At 38.7% G+C, this 19118-nt stretch overlaps 1 protein-coding gene across 5 annotated transcripts in view; it reads left to right on the forward strand.

The window, feature by feature from the left end:
• Window positions 1-19118, forward strand: part of NBEA (neurobeachin) — a 776030-nt gene that overhangs the window by 618572 nt on the left and 138340 nt on the right. For all 5 annotated transcript variants that reach the window (XM_005883142.2, XM_014530733.1, XM_014530734.1 and 2 more), the window contains one exon: window positions 8174-8286. In XM_005883142.2, coding sequence (XP_005883204.1) covers window positions 8174-8286 — 113 coding nt within the window. The remainder of the gene's footprint in view (window positions 1-8173; window positions 8287-19118) is intronic.

Genomic DNA, 19118 nt, shown 5'->3' on the forward strand with positions numbered 1-19118 from the left:
TACTTCATCACAAGGGAAATTAGTCAAGCACTCTGAAAGTGTTTTCACTCTTAATGTGGTGTACAGGGTGATATTAGAATAAGTTTAATCACTTTATCAGTCATTGTTTGCATCACTGTTGTTTTTATATCATGTTTTTATTGTTTTTATATCATGTTTTTGTTGTTTTTATATCATGTTTTTGTCGTTTTTATATCATGCCTCTGTTGTTGTTATATCCTTTTGTTACTGTTTATTTACAATAAATTTATATATTATTTTCATATACATTTTATTAATATCCTTTCATCTCTCACACTTCTATTATAGAGAAAGGGCAAATAGCAATATTAAAATATTTCCACTAATTAATTCCCTTTTTAAAAAAAATATATTTTATTGATTTTTTACAGAGAGGAAGGGAGAGGGATAGAGAGTTAGAAACATCGATGAGAGAGAAACATCAATCAGCTGCCTCCTGCACACTTCCCAGTGGGGATGTGCCCGCAACCAAGGTACATGCCCTTGACTGGAATTGAACCTGGGACCCTTGAGTCCACAGGCTGATGCTCTATCCACTGAGCCAAACTGGTTAGGGCAATTAATTCCCTTTTAATGTGCATGAATTTCGTGCACCGGGCTACTAGTATATACATAATTGCATATATATAAACACACATTTTACTGTATGTATGTAAATTTTGTAAAGATACTTTACATAGTAAAAGAAGTTTGTCAAATATTCAGAAACCATAAATTTTTAAAAAGATACCTAAAAGCTCATAAATGTTTTTATGACCTTTGTTATATTTATAAATTTAATAAATACTCATTGTAGAAAATTGGAAATATGGAAAAATATAATTAAAAAATTAAACCATTCATAAATATTAAAGGTAACATTTTGGTGGTTTTTCTCTTTTTCTTTTTCTGTGTGTGGCATATCATTTGGAACCTGCTACACAGATAGGCTCAGATTCTACTTTTGTATTTCATTGTGTATTCTTTGAAGGCATGATTTTTAAAACTGCATACAAGTCTTACTTAGGAACGTGGTGTGATTTATTTCACTATTTTGAACCACGTGTTTTTTTAAATTTTCAAAGAACATTAAGTTTTGGGAAATTATGTAAATGAATTTTAATGATTCCTAGAGTTTGACTAAAAATGTGGTTCCAACCTCAAATTCCTAGAGTTGACCTCATTTCTGTTCATTGTGTTTTGAAAGGTACAGCCTATGCCTCATTTTATACTTTATTAAGTAATACTATGGACAGGATGTTAACATTTGACATTCTTGCATTAAAAAAATAGCATAGTGGTAGCTAATATAGCTTCATGTAAATGATCTCATTAAGTTTGAGATAATTTTTTAAGGTTTTTGAACTATTTTTTATATGATCAGCTAATGAATTCAGCACAACTTTCCAACCCCTACCTTTTTCTCTTGTTTAGCATTTTACACTTTTTTACTCTGTGATGTACAAGCCCTCCCTGGTTAATTATGTATATATTTAGCTACTGCATGTGTTGGGCTTATTATTGTCATCTAATTAGCTGTAACTTGAACTGCTTGCTTCTAGAAAAATCATTAAAAATTCTTTCCTAATGACCTAGAGATGACAAAATGTCTGTAAAGTGTGAAGAAGCAGACAAGCACAGGAGCATCACTCTTAAAGAGTGTTAATCCAGATGCTGCAGTCATCTAATTAAACAATATTTTGCTGTCATTAACATTTTCACCAAGGAATTGCAGTTATAATTTCTTTGTCAGCTGTCTCTAGATCACTTTGCCTTCAAAACTAAAGTGCCATATAAAAACATTAAATTGGATGGTTTAATTAAAAAGTTTTTTTTTAAGTGAAGAAACATATCCAGTATTTCTGAGATCTCATTTACTGTGCTTCACAATTATTGTTGGAGTAGATTAGTGTCAAAGATTTGCAATATTTAATATTCATCATCACTATAAATCCTTATAAGCATAGCTAGTTAAAAATATCTACACACTTACTACTGCTGGAAAAGGAAAGAATCCTATTAATTACAGCACAAAGTTATTTACTAAATTTCAAGTATTTTAAAAAATTAAAAACAGAACAACTGATAAATAAGTTACTAGAAATGCCAGAACCTGACAGGTATTACTTTGGAAATACTTCATTTTTTGTTAACTTAGTGAACTGTATTTGTTTTTTTAATTTCACAAAGGTGTTCAGTAAAATAATTAAAGTATTAACACTAATTTATGGCTGAAACTTATGAATGCAAAATCCCAAAGTACCATTTAATTATTCTTTGCACCCATGTTCTTTTTAAATACATAGTGTATTTTTAATTCAAATAAAAAATATATATTGACTGCTCATGTTGCAAGGTTTTTATGTGGCCTAGTGCATGAAATTCGGGGGGGGGGTTCCCTCAGCCCAGCCTGCACCCACTCCAATTGGAGACCCCTCGGGGGATGTCCGACCTCCAGTTTAGGCCCGATCATTGTGGGATCGAGCCTAAACTGGCGGTCGGACAACCCTCTCACCGCTATCTCCTACCCACTCACCTGCCTGCCTGCCTGATTACCCCTCACCCCTCTGCCTGCCTGCCTGATCACCCCTAACTGCCTCTGCCTTCTTGCCTGATCGCCACTAACCTCTCTGCCTGCCTGCCTGCCTGATCTCCCCTAACTGCCTCTGCCTGCCTGATCACCCCTAACTGCCTCTGCCTTCTTGCCTGATCGCCACTAACCTCTCTGCCTGCCTGCCTGCCTGATCTCCCCTAACTGCCTCTGCCTGCCTGATCACCCCTAACTGCCTCTGCCTTCTTGCCTGATCGCCACTAACCTCTCTGCCTGCCTGCCTGCCTGATCTCCCCTAACTGCCTCTGCCTGCCTGATCACCCCTAACTGCCTCTGCCTGATCACCCCTAACTGCCCTTCCCTGCCAGCCTGATCTTGCTCCCTACTGCCCTCCCCTGCCAGCCAGATCTCACCCCCAACTGCCCTTCCCTGCCAGCCTGATTGCCCCTAACTGCCTCTGCCTGTCTGATCACCCCTAGCTGCCCTCCCCTGCAGGCCTGATCTCACCCCCAACTGCCCTCCTCTACTGGCCAATTTGGTTCTGATTGGTCAGTTTCTATGCCAGTCAGCATCAAAAGCTCCACCTCCTAGGCAGCCATTGGTTCCTCACAGTTGACCTAGATTTGGTTTTGATTGGTCAGTTTCTATGCCTGTCAGCATCTCTAGGGCTATCAATGGGGCCTGATCAGAAAGGCGGGTTGATCAGCAGCCCCGGTGGAGGCCTGGAGAGAAATGGAGGCGCGGCTGTTGGCCAGGCAGGGAGAGAAAGAGAGGCAAGTTGTTGTTTTTTTTGTTTTTTAAATATATTTTATTGATTTTTTTTACAGAGAGGAAGGGAGAGGGATAGAAAGTTAGAAACATTGATGAGAGAGAAACATCGATCAGCTGCCTCCCACACACTCCCTACTGGGGATGTGCCTGCAACCAAGGTACATGTCCTTGACTGGAATCGAACCTGGGACCCTTGTGTCCGCAGGCTGACGCTCTATCCACTGAGCCGAACCATTTAGGGCAGGCAAGTTTTGATCAACGGCTGCCACAGAGGCTTTGGATCAGACCCTGCCTCTCTCTCTGCAGGCCTCTCTCCGGGCCTAATCCGCAGGCCCCTAGGCAGTCAGTTCTGGGTTGGGGCACCCGCAGGGGCAGCAGTCAGTGCTGGGTCGCCATGGCAACCCAGCACTGACTTCCTCTCTGGTCAAGCCTTCGGTCCTTATGACCCTGGCTCTTTATTATATAGATTTTTATTTAATGTAACTCTGTTTATATATATAAAAGCCTAAGCAACTGGCTCACCGGCCAACCGGCTGACTGACCAGTAGCTATGACATGCAATGACCACTAGGGTCAGACGTTCTGATTGGTAGCTATGATGTGCACTGACCACCAGGGGGCAGACACTCAATGCAGAAGCTGCTGAGCTGCGGTGACTTGGCAGCTGCAGTTCTCAGGTGACGCACTCGGAACCAGAGAGGAGGGAGCTCAATTTTGAGGTGCATCACCAAAGAACCACCCTCGGGGGATGTCAGAAAGCCAGTTTTGGCCCGATCCCCACAGGCCAAGCCAAGGGACCCCACCAGTGCACGAATCCATGCACTGGGCCTCTAGTTTATTTATAAAGTTTATTGTACTTATTAGAATTTAAAGTGTGCTATAAGCTTTTGTAATTTAAAAATTACTAAATTTTCCTTAGCATTTGTTTTCTGCAAACCTTCTAACTACTATTAAAAGTGAATTTCCAGCCCTAGCTGGTTTGGCTCAGTGGATAGAGCATTGGCCTGCGGACTGAAGGGTCCCAGGTTCGATTCCGGTCAAGGGGACATGCCTGGGTTGCAGGCTCGATCCCTAGTAGGGGATGTGCAGGTGGCAGCTGATCAATGATTCTCTTTCATCATTGATGTTTCTATCTCTCTCTCCCTCTCTTTTCCTCTCTGAAGTCAATAAAAATATATATTAAAAATAAAATAAAATAAAAGTGAATTGCCACCCTAGCAGGTTTGGCTCGGTGGATGGAGCATTGGCTTGTGGACTGAAGGGTCTTAGGTTTGATTCTGGTCAAGGGCACATGCCCCGGTTGCAGGCTCAATCCCCAGTCAGGTGCGTACAGGAGGCAGCCGATCAATGATTCTCTTTCATCATTGATGTTTCTATCTCTCTCACCCCCTCCTTTCCTCTCTGAAGTCAATAAAAATATATTTTTTTTAAAAAAAGTGAATTGCCAACAATATAGAAGAGGTGAATTGCCATAAGCTGTGACCTGCATTGATTAATTTGTGTTATATTTTAAATAGGATGCTTTCTTTTCATTGTATTTTTTCCAAAAATAACATGATAGCTTGTTCTTTATTAGAAAATTATCTCTATTAAAAGACTAGTGTCTTCAAATATGGTCTCCATTTTTATGCTATTTGTATTTATATGATACATTTAAGTACTGAGTTAATGTAATTTGGCTTTTATTTATTTTACTAGAGGCCTGGTACATGAAATTTGTGCATGGGGCAGGGTGTGTGTCCCTCAGGCCAGCCTGCACCCTCTCCAATCTGGGACTCCTTGAGGGATGTCCAACTGCCTGTTTAGGCCCAGTGGGATCGGGCCTAAACTGGCAGTCGGACATCCCTCTCACAATCCAGGACTGTTGGCTCCCAACCACTCGCCTGCCTGCCTGCCTGATTGCCCCTAACCACTTCTGCCTGCCAGCCTGATCACCCCCTAACCACTCCCCTGCCAGCCTGATCAACGCCTAACTGATCCCCTGCTGGCCCATTGCCCCTAACTGCCCTCCCCTGCTGGCCTGGTCACCCCCTGCCAGCGTTGCCCCCAACAGCCCTTCCCTGCTGGCCTAGTCGCCCACAACTTCCCTCCCTTTCAGGCCTGCTCCCTCCCAACTGTCCTCCCCTGCTGGCCTGATCACCCATAACTGCCCTCCCCTGCCGACCTTCTTGTGTCCACATGGGGGTGGCCATCTTGTGTGTTGGAGTGATGGTCAATTTGCATATCACCTCTTTATTATATAGGATTTTGACAGTTTTTTCCTTAGTATGTAAATTATAAAACTTCATCAGAAAATTTAAAAATAATGATGGTATCTAATTTTTAGATATTTATTTATATAAGTTATATAGATATATGTTATATAAATAATATCACCATTATTCTATAAAAATATACTTATATACTGGAAAACCTATTTTTCATTAAATTCTACGATTTTTAAGTAGAATGGTAACTCAGAATATGATGGAGCACTAAAAATGCCATGGGCCCAGTTAGAATCCAGAAACATCTCTGCTAGTCAATATAGATTCTCTGTATATATGCATGTGTAGAAAAAAGTAGTGAGAGTAATAAGGTGTCCTAGGTTACCATATATATGAACTATCAGTAAAAATTTAAAATTATAGAATTTTACATTTTGTGTTTTACAGTGATAGTTTTAGCAGACCATTTTCATGTACAAAAGACTTTAATAAAGGTTCCAAATTCTTATGTATTTTCATTAGTATTATTCTTCACAATAGTCAGAAACAGAGCAGGTATCCATTGGCTGAGCTATCTAGCTGCAGATATTTTCTTCCAGTTTAACGTGCACATTCACAGTGTCATTCTCTGTCACAGTCATCTATGCCTTCACAGTCCTCATCCTCCAAAGAGTCTGTCCTATAATTTTCCACTTGGCTTATGCTTGTTCATTTGTTAAAATTTGGCTCATTTTTATCACATATGTATTCATTCCTTTAATAAATATGTATTGGATAAACAGTATATGGCAATATACAGATTTATTTAAACACTCGAGAGAGAAAAAGAGAGAGAGAGAGATTGAGAGAGAGAACCCCAGACTCTACATTCTTGAGTTTACAGACTAGTGGAGAGGCAGACAAATTAGCAGTGATGCTCATTAGCTCTAACACACGTCTGTGTGAGTGCTGTGGTAGGAGAACAAAGGGGAAACCCTAACTTACTCTCACCTCATTCTAGAAGATGCAAAGTCGAAACAACACTCTACTTTCTATCAATTACCTACACTTATAGTACACACCTATATCAATTTACATATTTAAAACAATATGTAGTCTTATTGTAAAATTCAGATTCATATAATAAACATTTATTAGTATGCAGGCTTCAAAAATAGCCCAAGAAATATTCCGTGTGTAATATTTTTCAACAAACCTTCTACTATTATTGTTGAAAATAAAATGTCACCCAATAAATGTTTACTAAATAAATGATATAATTTGATTTGATGTTTATAATAGCACATTTAGTTATTCCTTAGATTGTGGCTTGTTTTTCCTATTTTACAGTCACATTTACAATTGTTATAAGAGTGGGTATCATTTACTCTCAATATAGTATCTGCATATCTATGTTACTGTTGCGCTATATGTAGTGTGTGCAACAAGGCATACTAGATGAAATTCATATCACTAAATACTAGGGAAGTAGCTATTTAGTATGAATTTGAATGGAAATTTAGAAAGCTGCCCATGATCAGATCATAATACACTTTTACAAAATATAATCTTACCCAATAAAAGTTTTCATTGGACCCTTTTTTAAAAAAAATAGCAGTTCACTTCATTTCATCTGATTATGTGTTATTTCAGTACCAGTTTATGAGGGTGAGCCAGTAAGTTCTATGCCCTCCCTAAACTTTCTACATCCCCACTATACTTCAGTATATTACCTGAAATACTTGTTATCTATTAAAAAAATCACAACAATAAAACAGCAAATTCAATCTAAGATTCAGCAGTACTTCACTAAAATGAAACAATATAATACCCTCCCTCCCCCCCAAAAAATGTCATGAATGTAAAGGAGTGAAAAAAAGGACATGACGTCTGCCTCTGTACTTTTCCAGACTGGCTTTAAAGTGCTTTTGCAAATTCACGACTCTGATTCTTTTTTTATAAAATTCATTGGGGTGACATTGGTTAATAAGATTATATAGGTTTCAAGTGTACATTTCTATGATACATGATCTGTATATATACATTGATTCTTGATATAAGCTCAATATAGTATTCTCTATACTGACAATGTAATTTCTAGATATATATTCATCATAGTAGAATACCAACCCAATCTGCAGGTGGGCAGGTCAGCAGAGTGACCGCCTCCGTGATCACTTTTAGCATCCCTAGCCAAGAAGGCTCTATTTTCAATGTGGCAATATTATCTTCATCACAGTCAGCAGAGGAGAGATGGACCATGGAGTGCCCACATGGAAGTTTCAGTGGGCCAAGCCTGGTTGTGGCACCTGTCACTTCTGCTCACCTTTTGCTGATTAGTACTAATTCCCATGGCCATAGCTATTTGTAAAGGGGGATGAGAAATGCTGTATATCCCAGGAAGAAAAGAAATCAATTATGACAAACAACAGTCTCTATAGAAGGTTATATTACAAAAAAGTAATTATAGTTATTCATTAATTATCATTGAGTGAATTCACTTGAAACACATTGTTATGAGTGCTTTGGATTAAACAAAAACATAGTTCAATAAGCAAAAGAGTTACTTTTCTTCTAAAATTCAATAGTTACCTATTATAAGAACAGGAACAATTTCATAATTAATTGATGTATAAAGATTATCATTTCTCTTTTTCTTTTCTAGGGCGGACATATAATGATCTGAATCAATACCCTGTGTTTCCATGGGTCTTAACAAACTATGAATCAGAAGAATTGGACTTGACTCTTCCAGGAAACTTCAGGGATCTATCAAAGGTAACTTTTAAATAGATAGAAGTCCATTTTCTTCATAAGGCTATATTCTACAAACATTTCTACCGATTATATCTATTCAGTTAATGTTTGTAAGAATGTAAACCTGGTTGTCTTCTTTTGTAGTTAGTATCTAAATCTCATCAATTCTTAGCATAAATATTAAGCCACAAGAAGATAAATTAGTACTAGCATAGGCAAAATGAAATGAATATTTGAGAAAGAACGAAGTAGGGAGAGGTTGCTCAAATATCCTAGGTTTTAAGGGTCAAGACAAGAAACCTAAAATTAGTACAAAATATAATAGCAAATCATTTCTATGAAACATTTCTTAGGTGATAAGACATGTTATCTTGATCATAATATACACACATATACAAACACTATAGGGGAGCTTAATAGTGAAAAGAAGTTGGTTACAACAATTTACCAAGGGTCTGGTAGGATTTAGCCCCAAAACTGGGAAGAAAAAAAATATATAATGGGGGATATGAATGAAAAGCTAATTTTTGATTAGTTCAACTCATTTGTCCAAAGGAAACTTAATCAGGATACTAAACTCTCTGAAATATAGTGAAGAACTAGGAACTAAGCTCCAAAAGCTTCTCTATAGACTAAGATAATTTCAGAGCTACATTAAGCTTCCACCCATCCACTCTGAATATCTATTTTTTCTATCATCTTGGTTGTCAGGTTTAGTATTCCACAGTGGGTTAAAAGACTAATGTATTTATATTTGGGTTTGGTGGGGGAAGGTTTGAGGAGCTTATGGACAAGGGGAACATAAGCCCTGTGAGACAGGGAAATATGCATTGCAACCAATTTAAAATTAATCCCATAGATGGTTTTTAACTTAGCACACCTTCTCTTCCCCCTTTTCTTGCCTTTGAAAACTAGACTTACCTAAGTTGAAATTCTGTGTTCCACTACTTACTCTTACTGGATATGTGAATTAAAAGCACTTTCCCTTAGCTTCAGTTTCCCCATTTGTATCATAAGAATAATAATACTATCCTCCCTCATCCTATATAATAAAAGCCTAATATGCTAAGTGTCTGGTTGTCCGGTTATCCATTCAACCAATCAAAGAGTAATATGCTAATGATATGATAAGGCCGCTAAAGCTCTTGCTATGATGTGCACTGACCACCAGGGGCATACAGTTGACTGGTCAACCAGTCGCTATGATGTGCACTGACCACCAGGGGGCAGACGCTCCAACTGGTAGGTTAGCTTGCTGCTGGGGTCCTACTGATCCAGACTGAGTGAGTCGGGCTGGACATGCCCTGGAGCCCTTCCGTGGTCCCTCCTCAGCTGGCCAGCCTCCCACATCCTTCCCTAGCCCTGATCATGCAGTGGGGTCCCTGGACCTGGCCTGCACCCTCTCGCAATCCAGGGCCCCTTGGGGGATGTCGGAGAGCTGGTTTCAGCCACTGGTGCACGAATTCATGCAACGGGCCTCTAGTATAGTTATAAAGATCAAATAATGTGTACATTTAAAGAAAGTAATACTTGGGATATAGAGGCACTTTATGAGTATTAGCTATTATTATTACACATGGAATATTTCTTAGCCTATTTTTGAAGCCAGCATACTAATTCTTGCACATTCTTATGTCATTCACTCTCCTGTTCTTTCATTATGTGTGAAATTTCTATCAAATATTAGTTGCTAGATCATTGTTAATTTCAGTTATGATATTATAGGTACTAAATGGACCTAAGAGATCAGTTAGCCACCATCTTACTGAGAATCAAATGGTGGTAAAAAAATAATGCTAGCAATTGAATTCCAGTTTGGCTGTAAATATAGTAATGTTTCCAATGTAATTGAACTGAACAAAAAATCACATGCAGATAATTAATCAGACTTGGGTAGATAGACACATTGTAATTCATGGGGCCTTTCCTCCAGGAGCAAATCTAGTTATACATTATCTGAATAAAATCATTATCTGCAAAGTTAAATAATTAGGTACGGTACCATATTATATAGAGAGAACTATATGAGAGGCACTATATAGCGGCTAGGAAAAAGAACAATGGAGCTTGCCAAGGCCGGTTTGGCTCAGTGGATAGAGCGTTGGTCTGCGGACTGAGGGGTCCCGGGTTCGATTCCAGTCAGGGGCATGTGCCTGGGTTGCGGGCACGTCCCCGGTGGGAGATGTGCAGGAGGCAGCTGATCGATGTTTCTCTCTCATCGATGTTTCTGGCTCTCTGTCTCTCTCCCTTCCTCTCTGTAAAAAAAAATCAATAAAATATATTAAAAAAAAAAAAAGAACAATGGAGCTAGAGTGCATTCAAATCTGGGTCCTTAGACAAATCAGTTTCTTTACCGGTATAATGGAGACAATAATAATAGAGTTGCTGAGTTGCTGTGAGGATTTAATGGTTAATAAGTACAAGGAACTTAGAATAGTGCCTGGCACAGCATTAATTAATACTATAGTATTATGAAGATAATGTAATAAATTATTGATATAAGTCATATACTTTGAGTTCTTTCAAATAATGGTGATAAATATATGCTGGTATTATTAGAATTAGAATGTTTGAATGGTAAGGATTTTTGACATGACTTGCCAAGTTTGAGGTATAACTTTGGGTATAAAACAAAACAAAACTAACTCATCAATATCAGGATGAAAACTGTCAAAATAGTTCTTTAAACAAAATTTTATATGCATGTGTTTTATTTCACATTAATTGAATAACCATTATGTAATAGATATTATAAAATATACATATAATAAAAATTTAAAGGTAGGCTCCCAAGTAGCATGATACATTAAAACCTTATAAGCAGTCCACTACTATGGCTACTTCAGATTATTTTTACAGTAGGAAAGGAGATCCTGTCTCATTGAAATCAACTTGGATATTATGGTGAAAGGAAACTTATAGCCCAAGGTGTCTTTCTTTCCTCCATTTATTTGTTTATTCTTTCAGTAATTCAGTCAACAAATATTTGCCATACACTCACTATATGTCAAGTATTGCACTAGGTGGAAGGGAGTACAAGAATTAATAAAATAGACATAGTTGCAGCCTTCCTGGAAAGAGTCCAGTCCAAAGCTAAGATGAAAACTCAGATAGTGACCAGAAGTCTGTGAGGCAGCATGTATGACAATAAGTATAAAGGGGACTGTACCAAAGGAGAGAGTGCATGTTCAACTACTCTTAAGATGCTGGACTCAAATGTTCTTGAAACCTTCTCCTAACCAAAGAAAATATGGCCTTTATTATGGCTAAAATGGATTATAAAAGATTTATGATAAAATGTTTGCTAATAATTATAGATTTTTAGTCTGTGTAGAAAACATGACATACACTAAATGAGGAAGTAACTGTTTCTATAGTAACTGGACTATATAAACATTGCTCAATTTTTAAAGCTTATCTGTTCCATCTATATTCCTTATGGCATAACTTTTTCCTTTGTGACTTGCATGTGCTCTCCTATTTTTATATAGTGTTAGGTAGGTAGAAGAGGTGAACAGACTGAGCCTAAATAAATTCGGCAACGTGAACACTAACTGTCTATTGGTGCAAACATAGACTTCTTCATGTTGTGAACCTTTGAACCCATGAGCTCTTAATCGATAGCTTTTTCTTCCAATTCTACTGTTTCATGCTCTAGCAATTTGTTCTTTATATCCTGTCAGACTAACATGATAGGAAAATGTTAGCAAATTAAAGCCCCTTGATATGTTAATAAATTACTCTTGCATTGTTCCCATGCTTCATTGAATTTCTTAATAGGAACTTCTTACAAATGGACTAAAAACCCAAGACTACCCTGTATGAAAATCATTAATAAAGAAGAGTTTAATGTAAGAAAATATATTATATGTCTAGTGGGAAAATGACATTTGAAGTATAATAATATAATTAGAAGGAAAAACTACTAGCAATGCAATATTATTTCAGTGTAGAGATGACCACTAAGAAGCACATGAAATTCTTGTAGTTATAATTAATACTACAAATGAAAATTTTAGTAGAGTTTGTTACTCTTTAAAAGATCAAGGAAGAATTGAAATATTTGAATGATATTACAAACCAGGAACATTCTAAAAGATCTCTAACAACAAAATAGGTTGTTTCTGAACAAAGATTGGGATCCAAGTAATAATTCCTAGCAGACAATAATTATAGAATTTGTTTCAGTAAACAATAAATACATTTTATATCTTTTACTGCGTAGAAGAAATTAAGATGCTATGAAATAAACAATTCTAAAGAAAATTGAAATGTTCTTTTCTTTCTTTACTAGTGGCCCGGTGCACAAAATTTGTGCATTGGGGGGGGTCCCCTCAGCCCAGCCTGCACCCTCTCCAATCGGGGACCCTTTGGGGGATGTCCGACCGCCAGTTTAGGCCTGATCCTTTGGGTCCCGATCTGGGACTGCTGGCTGCTAACCGCTCACCTGACTGTCTGCCTTATCACCCCTAACTGCCTCTGCCTGTCTGCCTGATTGCCCCTAACCTCTCTGCCTGCCTGCCTGATCGCCCCTAACCTCTCTGCCTGCCTGCCTGATCTCCCCCAACTGCCCTCCCCTGCCAGCCTGATCTTGCCCCCAACTGCCCTCCCCTGATGGCCTGATTACCCCTAACGACCTCTGCCTCAGCCCCCACCACCATGGCTTTGTCCAGAAGAAAATCGAACATCTGGAAGATAGCCGGTTGACCCAGTCTAATTAACATATTACCCTTTTAGTAGTATAGATAGATTATATAGGATAGAATTGCTTAAATGTGGGGAGGAGGGGAAGCCTTTTTCAGCAGGAGGAGATGCTCTTGGCAGACAAAAATACATAATCCCATATGTATGATAGCCAGCCATATGCACTATACTGCCAAACTGGTCATTAAAAAATTGAACCAGCTTTCTTACACATTACACCAAACAGCTGTTGCCCTTAAAACCCCTCCTCAGCTCCCATCTTAGGTTCTGCCTTTGCAGTTCACCCAGATTAGGTTCTGATTGGTCAGTTTCTATGCCAGTCAGCATCAAAAGCTCTGCCTCCTAGGCAGCCATTGGCTCCTCGCACTTCACCCAGATTTGGTTCTGATTGGTCGGTTTCTATGCCAGTCAGTGTCTACAGGACTATCAATGGGCCTGATCGGAGAGGCAGGGCTGATCAGCAGCCCCAGTGGAGGCCTGAGAGAAAGAGAGGCACAGCTGCTGGTCAGGCCCGGAGAGAGAGAGGCAAGTGCTGATCAACAGCTGCCATGAAGGCTATGGATCAGACCCTGCTTCTCTCTCCAGGCCTCTCTTCGGACCTGATCCACAGTCCCCTCGGCTGTCAGTGCTGGGTCTGGGTTCCCGCAGTGGCGGGAGTCAGTGCTGGGTCGCCACAGCAACCCACCACTGACTGCAGGAATGACTTCCCATCAGTCGAGCCTTCAGTTGTTTTGGATGTTATGGGCCTTGGGTTTTTATATATTAGGATACTTCACATAATACTGGATTCATGACATTTTTTTGTTGTATCTGTTAAGATAAAAGCTTCAGACAGTCCAGCTTGAATTGGCTTGAACAATCCATCAATGTTATTGGTTTTTATTGGTTCTTATAACTGAAAGTTTTAGAGGGAGATTTAGTTTTAAGCAAGTTTTTCTCCATTGATGCATACAGTGCCACCAAGGACTTGGTTTTTTCACTGCTCTGCCCTGCCTTCCCCTCTGTGCACTTCACACTCACCCTGTGTCAGATGGCCACCAGCACTCCCTTTATTAGAAAAATAGCAGCAAAATTTTCAGACCTCATATCACACTACCCTAAGGAAGAGAGAGCATTGTACCAAGTAGATGTCATGGAAGACAGGATAAACTTTTCTTTCCAAGAAATTTGAGCATATGTCGCCTCATGTGTCATTGGTGCTATTTAAGAGGGATAGAATATGTTAATTGGAAATGAGATAAGTCAATCATTTCCCATGGTTAGAGCTAGAGGTAGAGTCAGGGTCACAGGAGACCCTGTCTAAGAATGTTGGGGTGAAAGTTGACCAGAGAAAATTGGAGTCCTGTCCCCTAAAGGAAGTTGGCTTGGTAATCAGCAAACAACTCTCTATTATACAGTGTCAAATACAATGTATCTGAGTGAGAGTTTATTCTTTATGATTCTATAATCTAGAGAGTAGCAAATAAATTTTAGATTTATATACACATGGTTACTACATAAAAAGAACTTTGTAAGGCAGTTCTAGGAGGACTTTAAAGTATAGCCCTGAGTCTCAAGAAATATTCACTGGTTATGAGGGGGGAAAACCAATAGGCAGTAGGTTGCTTATTATATACATACAATTATCATATACTAGAGGCCCGGTGCACGAATTCATGCACCAGTGGGGTCCCTCGGCCTGGCCTGTGGGATCGGGCTGAAACCGGCTCTCTGACATCCCCCAAGGGGTCCCAGATTGCAAAAGGGCACAGGCCAGGCCAAGGGACCCCGCTGGTGCATGATCGGGGCTGGGAAGGGACGTGGGAGGTTAGCCAGCCAGGGAGGGACCACGGGAGGGCTCCAAGGTGTGTCCCATCTTACTCACTCCGAATCAGCTGAACCCCAGCAAGCTAACCTACCAGTCAGAGTGTCTTCCCCCTGGTGGTCAGTGCACATCATAGCGAGCGGTTTAGTGGCCTTAGCATATCATTAGCATATTATGCTTTGATTGGTTGAACAGCAGACCAGACAACTGGACACTTAACATATTAGGCTTTTATTATTTAGGATGAACATTAAATGGAGTCAGAGATAAATTTACATTAAGCTAATGAAGCTTAAGCTTCAAAGTCCCTCAAATTCCATGGGCTTCTTATACCCTGCTCCTAATTTTATGTTCTTAGTTTTATATTCATTTTCTGAAAGAGCCCTCTCTTACAAATTGCTTGAGTCTCACCAAACCTGGATCTGCTCTCAGTACACATGAAGGACCTATCTCTTAAGTAAGCCTGGATAATTTCTTGTAAGAGGCAAATGAGAGGGGTGCATAAGGGTTTTAAATATCTAGGTACACCTGGTTATATTTCTTCCTATACTGATGTATATATTTTAAATGCATAAATTGTATACTTTCCAAAAAACATTCTGACCATATTGATAAAATAATGGTTGTCTATTTTATTTTAAAATTTTTTTATTTATTTTTACTTTTTTATTATTGAATTTATTTGGTGACATTGGTTCACAAAACCGTACAGGTTTCAAATGTACAATGCAATAAAACATAATCTAATCTAAACTCTGCATCATTCACCCCAAACCCCTTCTTTCATCCAGATCCCCATCCTCACACCCCTCTGACAACTGTCAGTCTGTTCATGTATCCATGCCTCTGTTTCTATTTCATTCATCAGTTTATTTTGTTTGTTAGATTCCACATATAAGTGAGATCATATAGTATTTGTCTTTCTCTGACTGGCATATTTCATGTAGCATAACAATCTCCAGGTCCATCCATGCTGTTGCAAAAGGTAAGATTTCCTTCTTTTTTATGGCTTCATAGTATTTCATTGTGAAAATGTATCACAGCTTTTTTATCCACTCATCTACTGATGGGCACTTGGGCTGTTTCCAGATATTAGCTATTGTAAGTAATGCTGCAATGGACATAGGGGTGCATATATTCTTTCATATTAGTATTTCAGGCATCTTTGTATATATTCCCAGAAGTGGGATTGCTGGGTCAAAAGGCAATTCCACTTTTAATTTTTTGAGGAAACTCCATACTGTTTTCTTTTTTTTAAGTCTTGAAATATATATATATAAAATCTTTATTGTTGAAAGTATTATATATGTCCCCCTTTTTACCCCTTTGCCCTACCCCCTCCCCTCCCAGGCTTTCACCACCCTATTGTCTGTGTCATTGGTTGATCTCTCCCCCTGACCCCCACCTTCCCCTGCCTTCCCTCTGAGGTTTGACAGTTGATTTGATGATTCTATGTCTCTGGGTCTATTTTTGTTCATCATTTTATGTTGTTCATTAGATTCCACATATGAGTGAGATCATGTGATACTGATCTTTCTCTAACTGGCTTATTCGCTTAGCATAATTCTCTCTAGGTCCATCCATGCTGTTGCAAATGGTAAGAGTTCTTTCTTTTTTACAGCTGCATAGTATTCCCTTGTATAGATGTACCACAGTTTTTTTAATCCATTCATTTGCTTGATGGGCACTTAGGCTGTTTCCAAATCTTAGCTATTGTAAATTGTCCTTACATGAACATAGAGTTGCATGTATTCTTTCTGATGAGTGTTTCTTAATTCTTGGGATATATTCCTAGACTTGGAATCACTGGGTCAAATGGTAGTTCCATTTTTAATTTTTTGAGGAAACTCCAAACTGTTTTCCACAGAGGCTGTACCAGTTTGCATTCACACCAGCAGTGTACGAGGGTTCCCTTTTCTCTACATCCTCACCAACACTTGTCGTTTGTTGATGATAGCCATTCTAACAGGTGTGAGGTGATACCTCATTGTCATTTTGATTTGAATTTCTCAGATGATTAATGACTTTGAGCATTTTTTCATATGCCTTTTGGCCTTCTGTATGTCCACTTTGGAGAAATGTCTATTAAACTTCATCCTGTTTTCCACAGTGGCTGCACCAATCTGCATTCCCACATTCTCGCCAACACTTGCCATTTTTGGATTTATTGATGGTAGCCATTCTGGCAGGTGTGAGATGATATCTCATTGTAGTTTTAATTTGCATCTCTCTGATGATTAGTGATGTGATCATCTTTTCATATGCCTATTGGCGATCTGCATATCCTCTTTGGAGAAGTGTCTATTCAGGTCCTTTGCCCATTTTTATTTATTTTTTTAAATATATTTTATTGATTTTTTACAGAGAGGAAGGGAGAGGGATAGAGAGTTAGAAACATCGATGAGAGAGAAACATCGATCAGCTGCCTCCTGCACACTCCCCACTGGGGATGTGCCCGCAACCAAGGTACATGCCCTGACCAGAATCGAACCTGGGACCTTTGAGTCCGCAGGCCGACGCTCTATCCACTGAGCCAAACTGGTTAGGGCCCTTTGCCCATTTTTAATTTAGTTGTTTGTCTTCCTGGTTTTGACTTGTATATTTCATTTTTAAGCAGCATTGAATATTTAACAAAAGCATATTAGAAAAATAACAATAGTTTTATAAGATTGTGCAGACAAGAAGAAAAACATAGTAAATAAAAACAATATCTCTGCACCAGACATAGTTTTGCTGGAGCTTTGATGATATGGGTAGGATAATGATATGACCTGGAGGTGGCTTTCTTGCTCTAGCCAAAGTTCATAATACAGACAGTTCTATAGCACTCAGGTCCCATTTACACAAGAAGTTGAATCCCTCAGGTTCCTATTCTCTTTACTGGATGCTATAAAAGGTTAATTCTGGAATTATCAAACCTTTTTAGTTTTCTTTGTATCAGTATTAAAATTGAGAGTTAGAAAAAAATTGAGAAGCTGTAAATAAACAGCTTGTTCAAATGTAGCTCTGAGATATACTGTACAGTCTTAGGCATGCTTCTTAAGCTCTTTGAACTCATTTCCTCTTCTTTAAAATGAACACAATAGTACAGGGGTCCTCAAACTTTTTAAACAGGGGGCCAGTTCACTGTCCCTCAGACCGTTGGAGGGCCGGACTATAGTTTAAAAAAAACACTATGAACAAATTCCTATGCACACTGCACATATCTTATTTTGAAGTAAAAAAACAAAACGGGAACAAATACAATATTTGTATTTGCATGTGGCCCGCGGGCTGTAGTTTGAGGACCCCTGCAATAGTATATACATGATAGGGTGGTTGAAAGAATGAAATACAATAAATGTAGGTAAGAAACCCAGTGTAATGCTGGACAAATAAGTGGCATTCAATTCCTGGTAGCTACAAAGCAAAGTTCCATATTTGTCAGCTGAGGGTTCACTGTCTTTGGTATGATTTTAAAAATCTAGTAAGAGATTATTTAATTTAATTTTGTTCTAATAAAATGTAAAGCAATAGCTTTTAATAAATATAAAATTATTTATCATGTAATAAATAATTTTTATCTCTTTAAATTATCCTATATAATAAAAGGGTAATATGCAAATCAACTGAACAGCAGAATGACCCCACTGCTCGCTATGATGCACACTGACCACCAGGGGGCAGACACTCAACGCAGGAGCTGCCCCCTGGTGGTCAGTGTGCTCCCACAGGGGGAGTACTGCTAAGCCACAAGCCGGGCTGATTGCTGGCGAGGAACAGCAGCCCGCCTCTGCAGCAGTGCTAATGATGTCCAACTGCGGCTTAGGCCCGTTCCCTAAGCCATCAGTCAGACATTGCCTGAAGGCTCCTGGACTGCAAAAGGGCACAGGCTGGGCTGAGCCCTCCCCACCCGCCAGGTGCATGAATGTCATGCTCTGGGCCTCTAGTCAAATTATCAAAATCATAAACATCAAAATACAGAAGTTAAATTAAATGTTTATTAAAACTTAAAATACACATTTATTTAGACTGAAATAACTTTATGATTATATTATTTTTACTCTTTTCTTAGCCCACTATATTGAACAGTTAAAGAGCACAGGAGTATGAAAGGTCTTTATCAGTAAAATTTATTTGACCCCATCATTTGATTACATTTCACAGTTTCAAATTTTATTTATTACATTTACAGTTAGAGGTTATGTTTTTTGTTTGACATAATAGAGGCAGCAACTGAGATAATCTCCCATTGACTTATTTTTTTAATATTCAACCAACAGTGAGTATAAAAATTTTCCCCCTAATTTACACAGATATTTCTTTTTATAAAAAATTAAATCTTTATTGTTCAGATTATTACAGT

This window comes from Myotis brandtii, unplaced genomic scaffold, assembly GCF_000412655.1.
Source record: "Myotis brandtii unplaced genomic scaffold, ASM41265v1 scaffold77, whole genome shotgun sequence".
Lineage (NCBI taxonomy): Eukaryota > Metazoa > Chordata > Mammalia > Chiroptera > Vespertilionidae > Myotis > Myotis brandtii.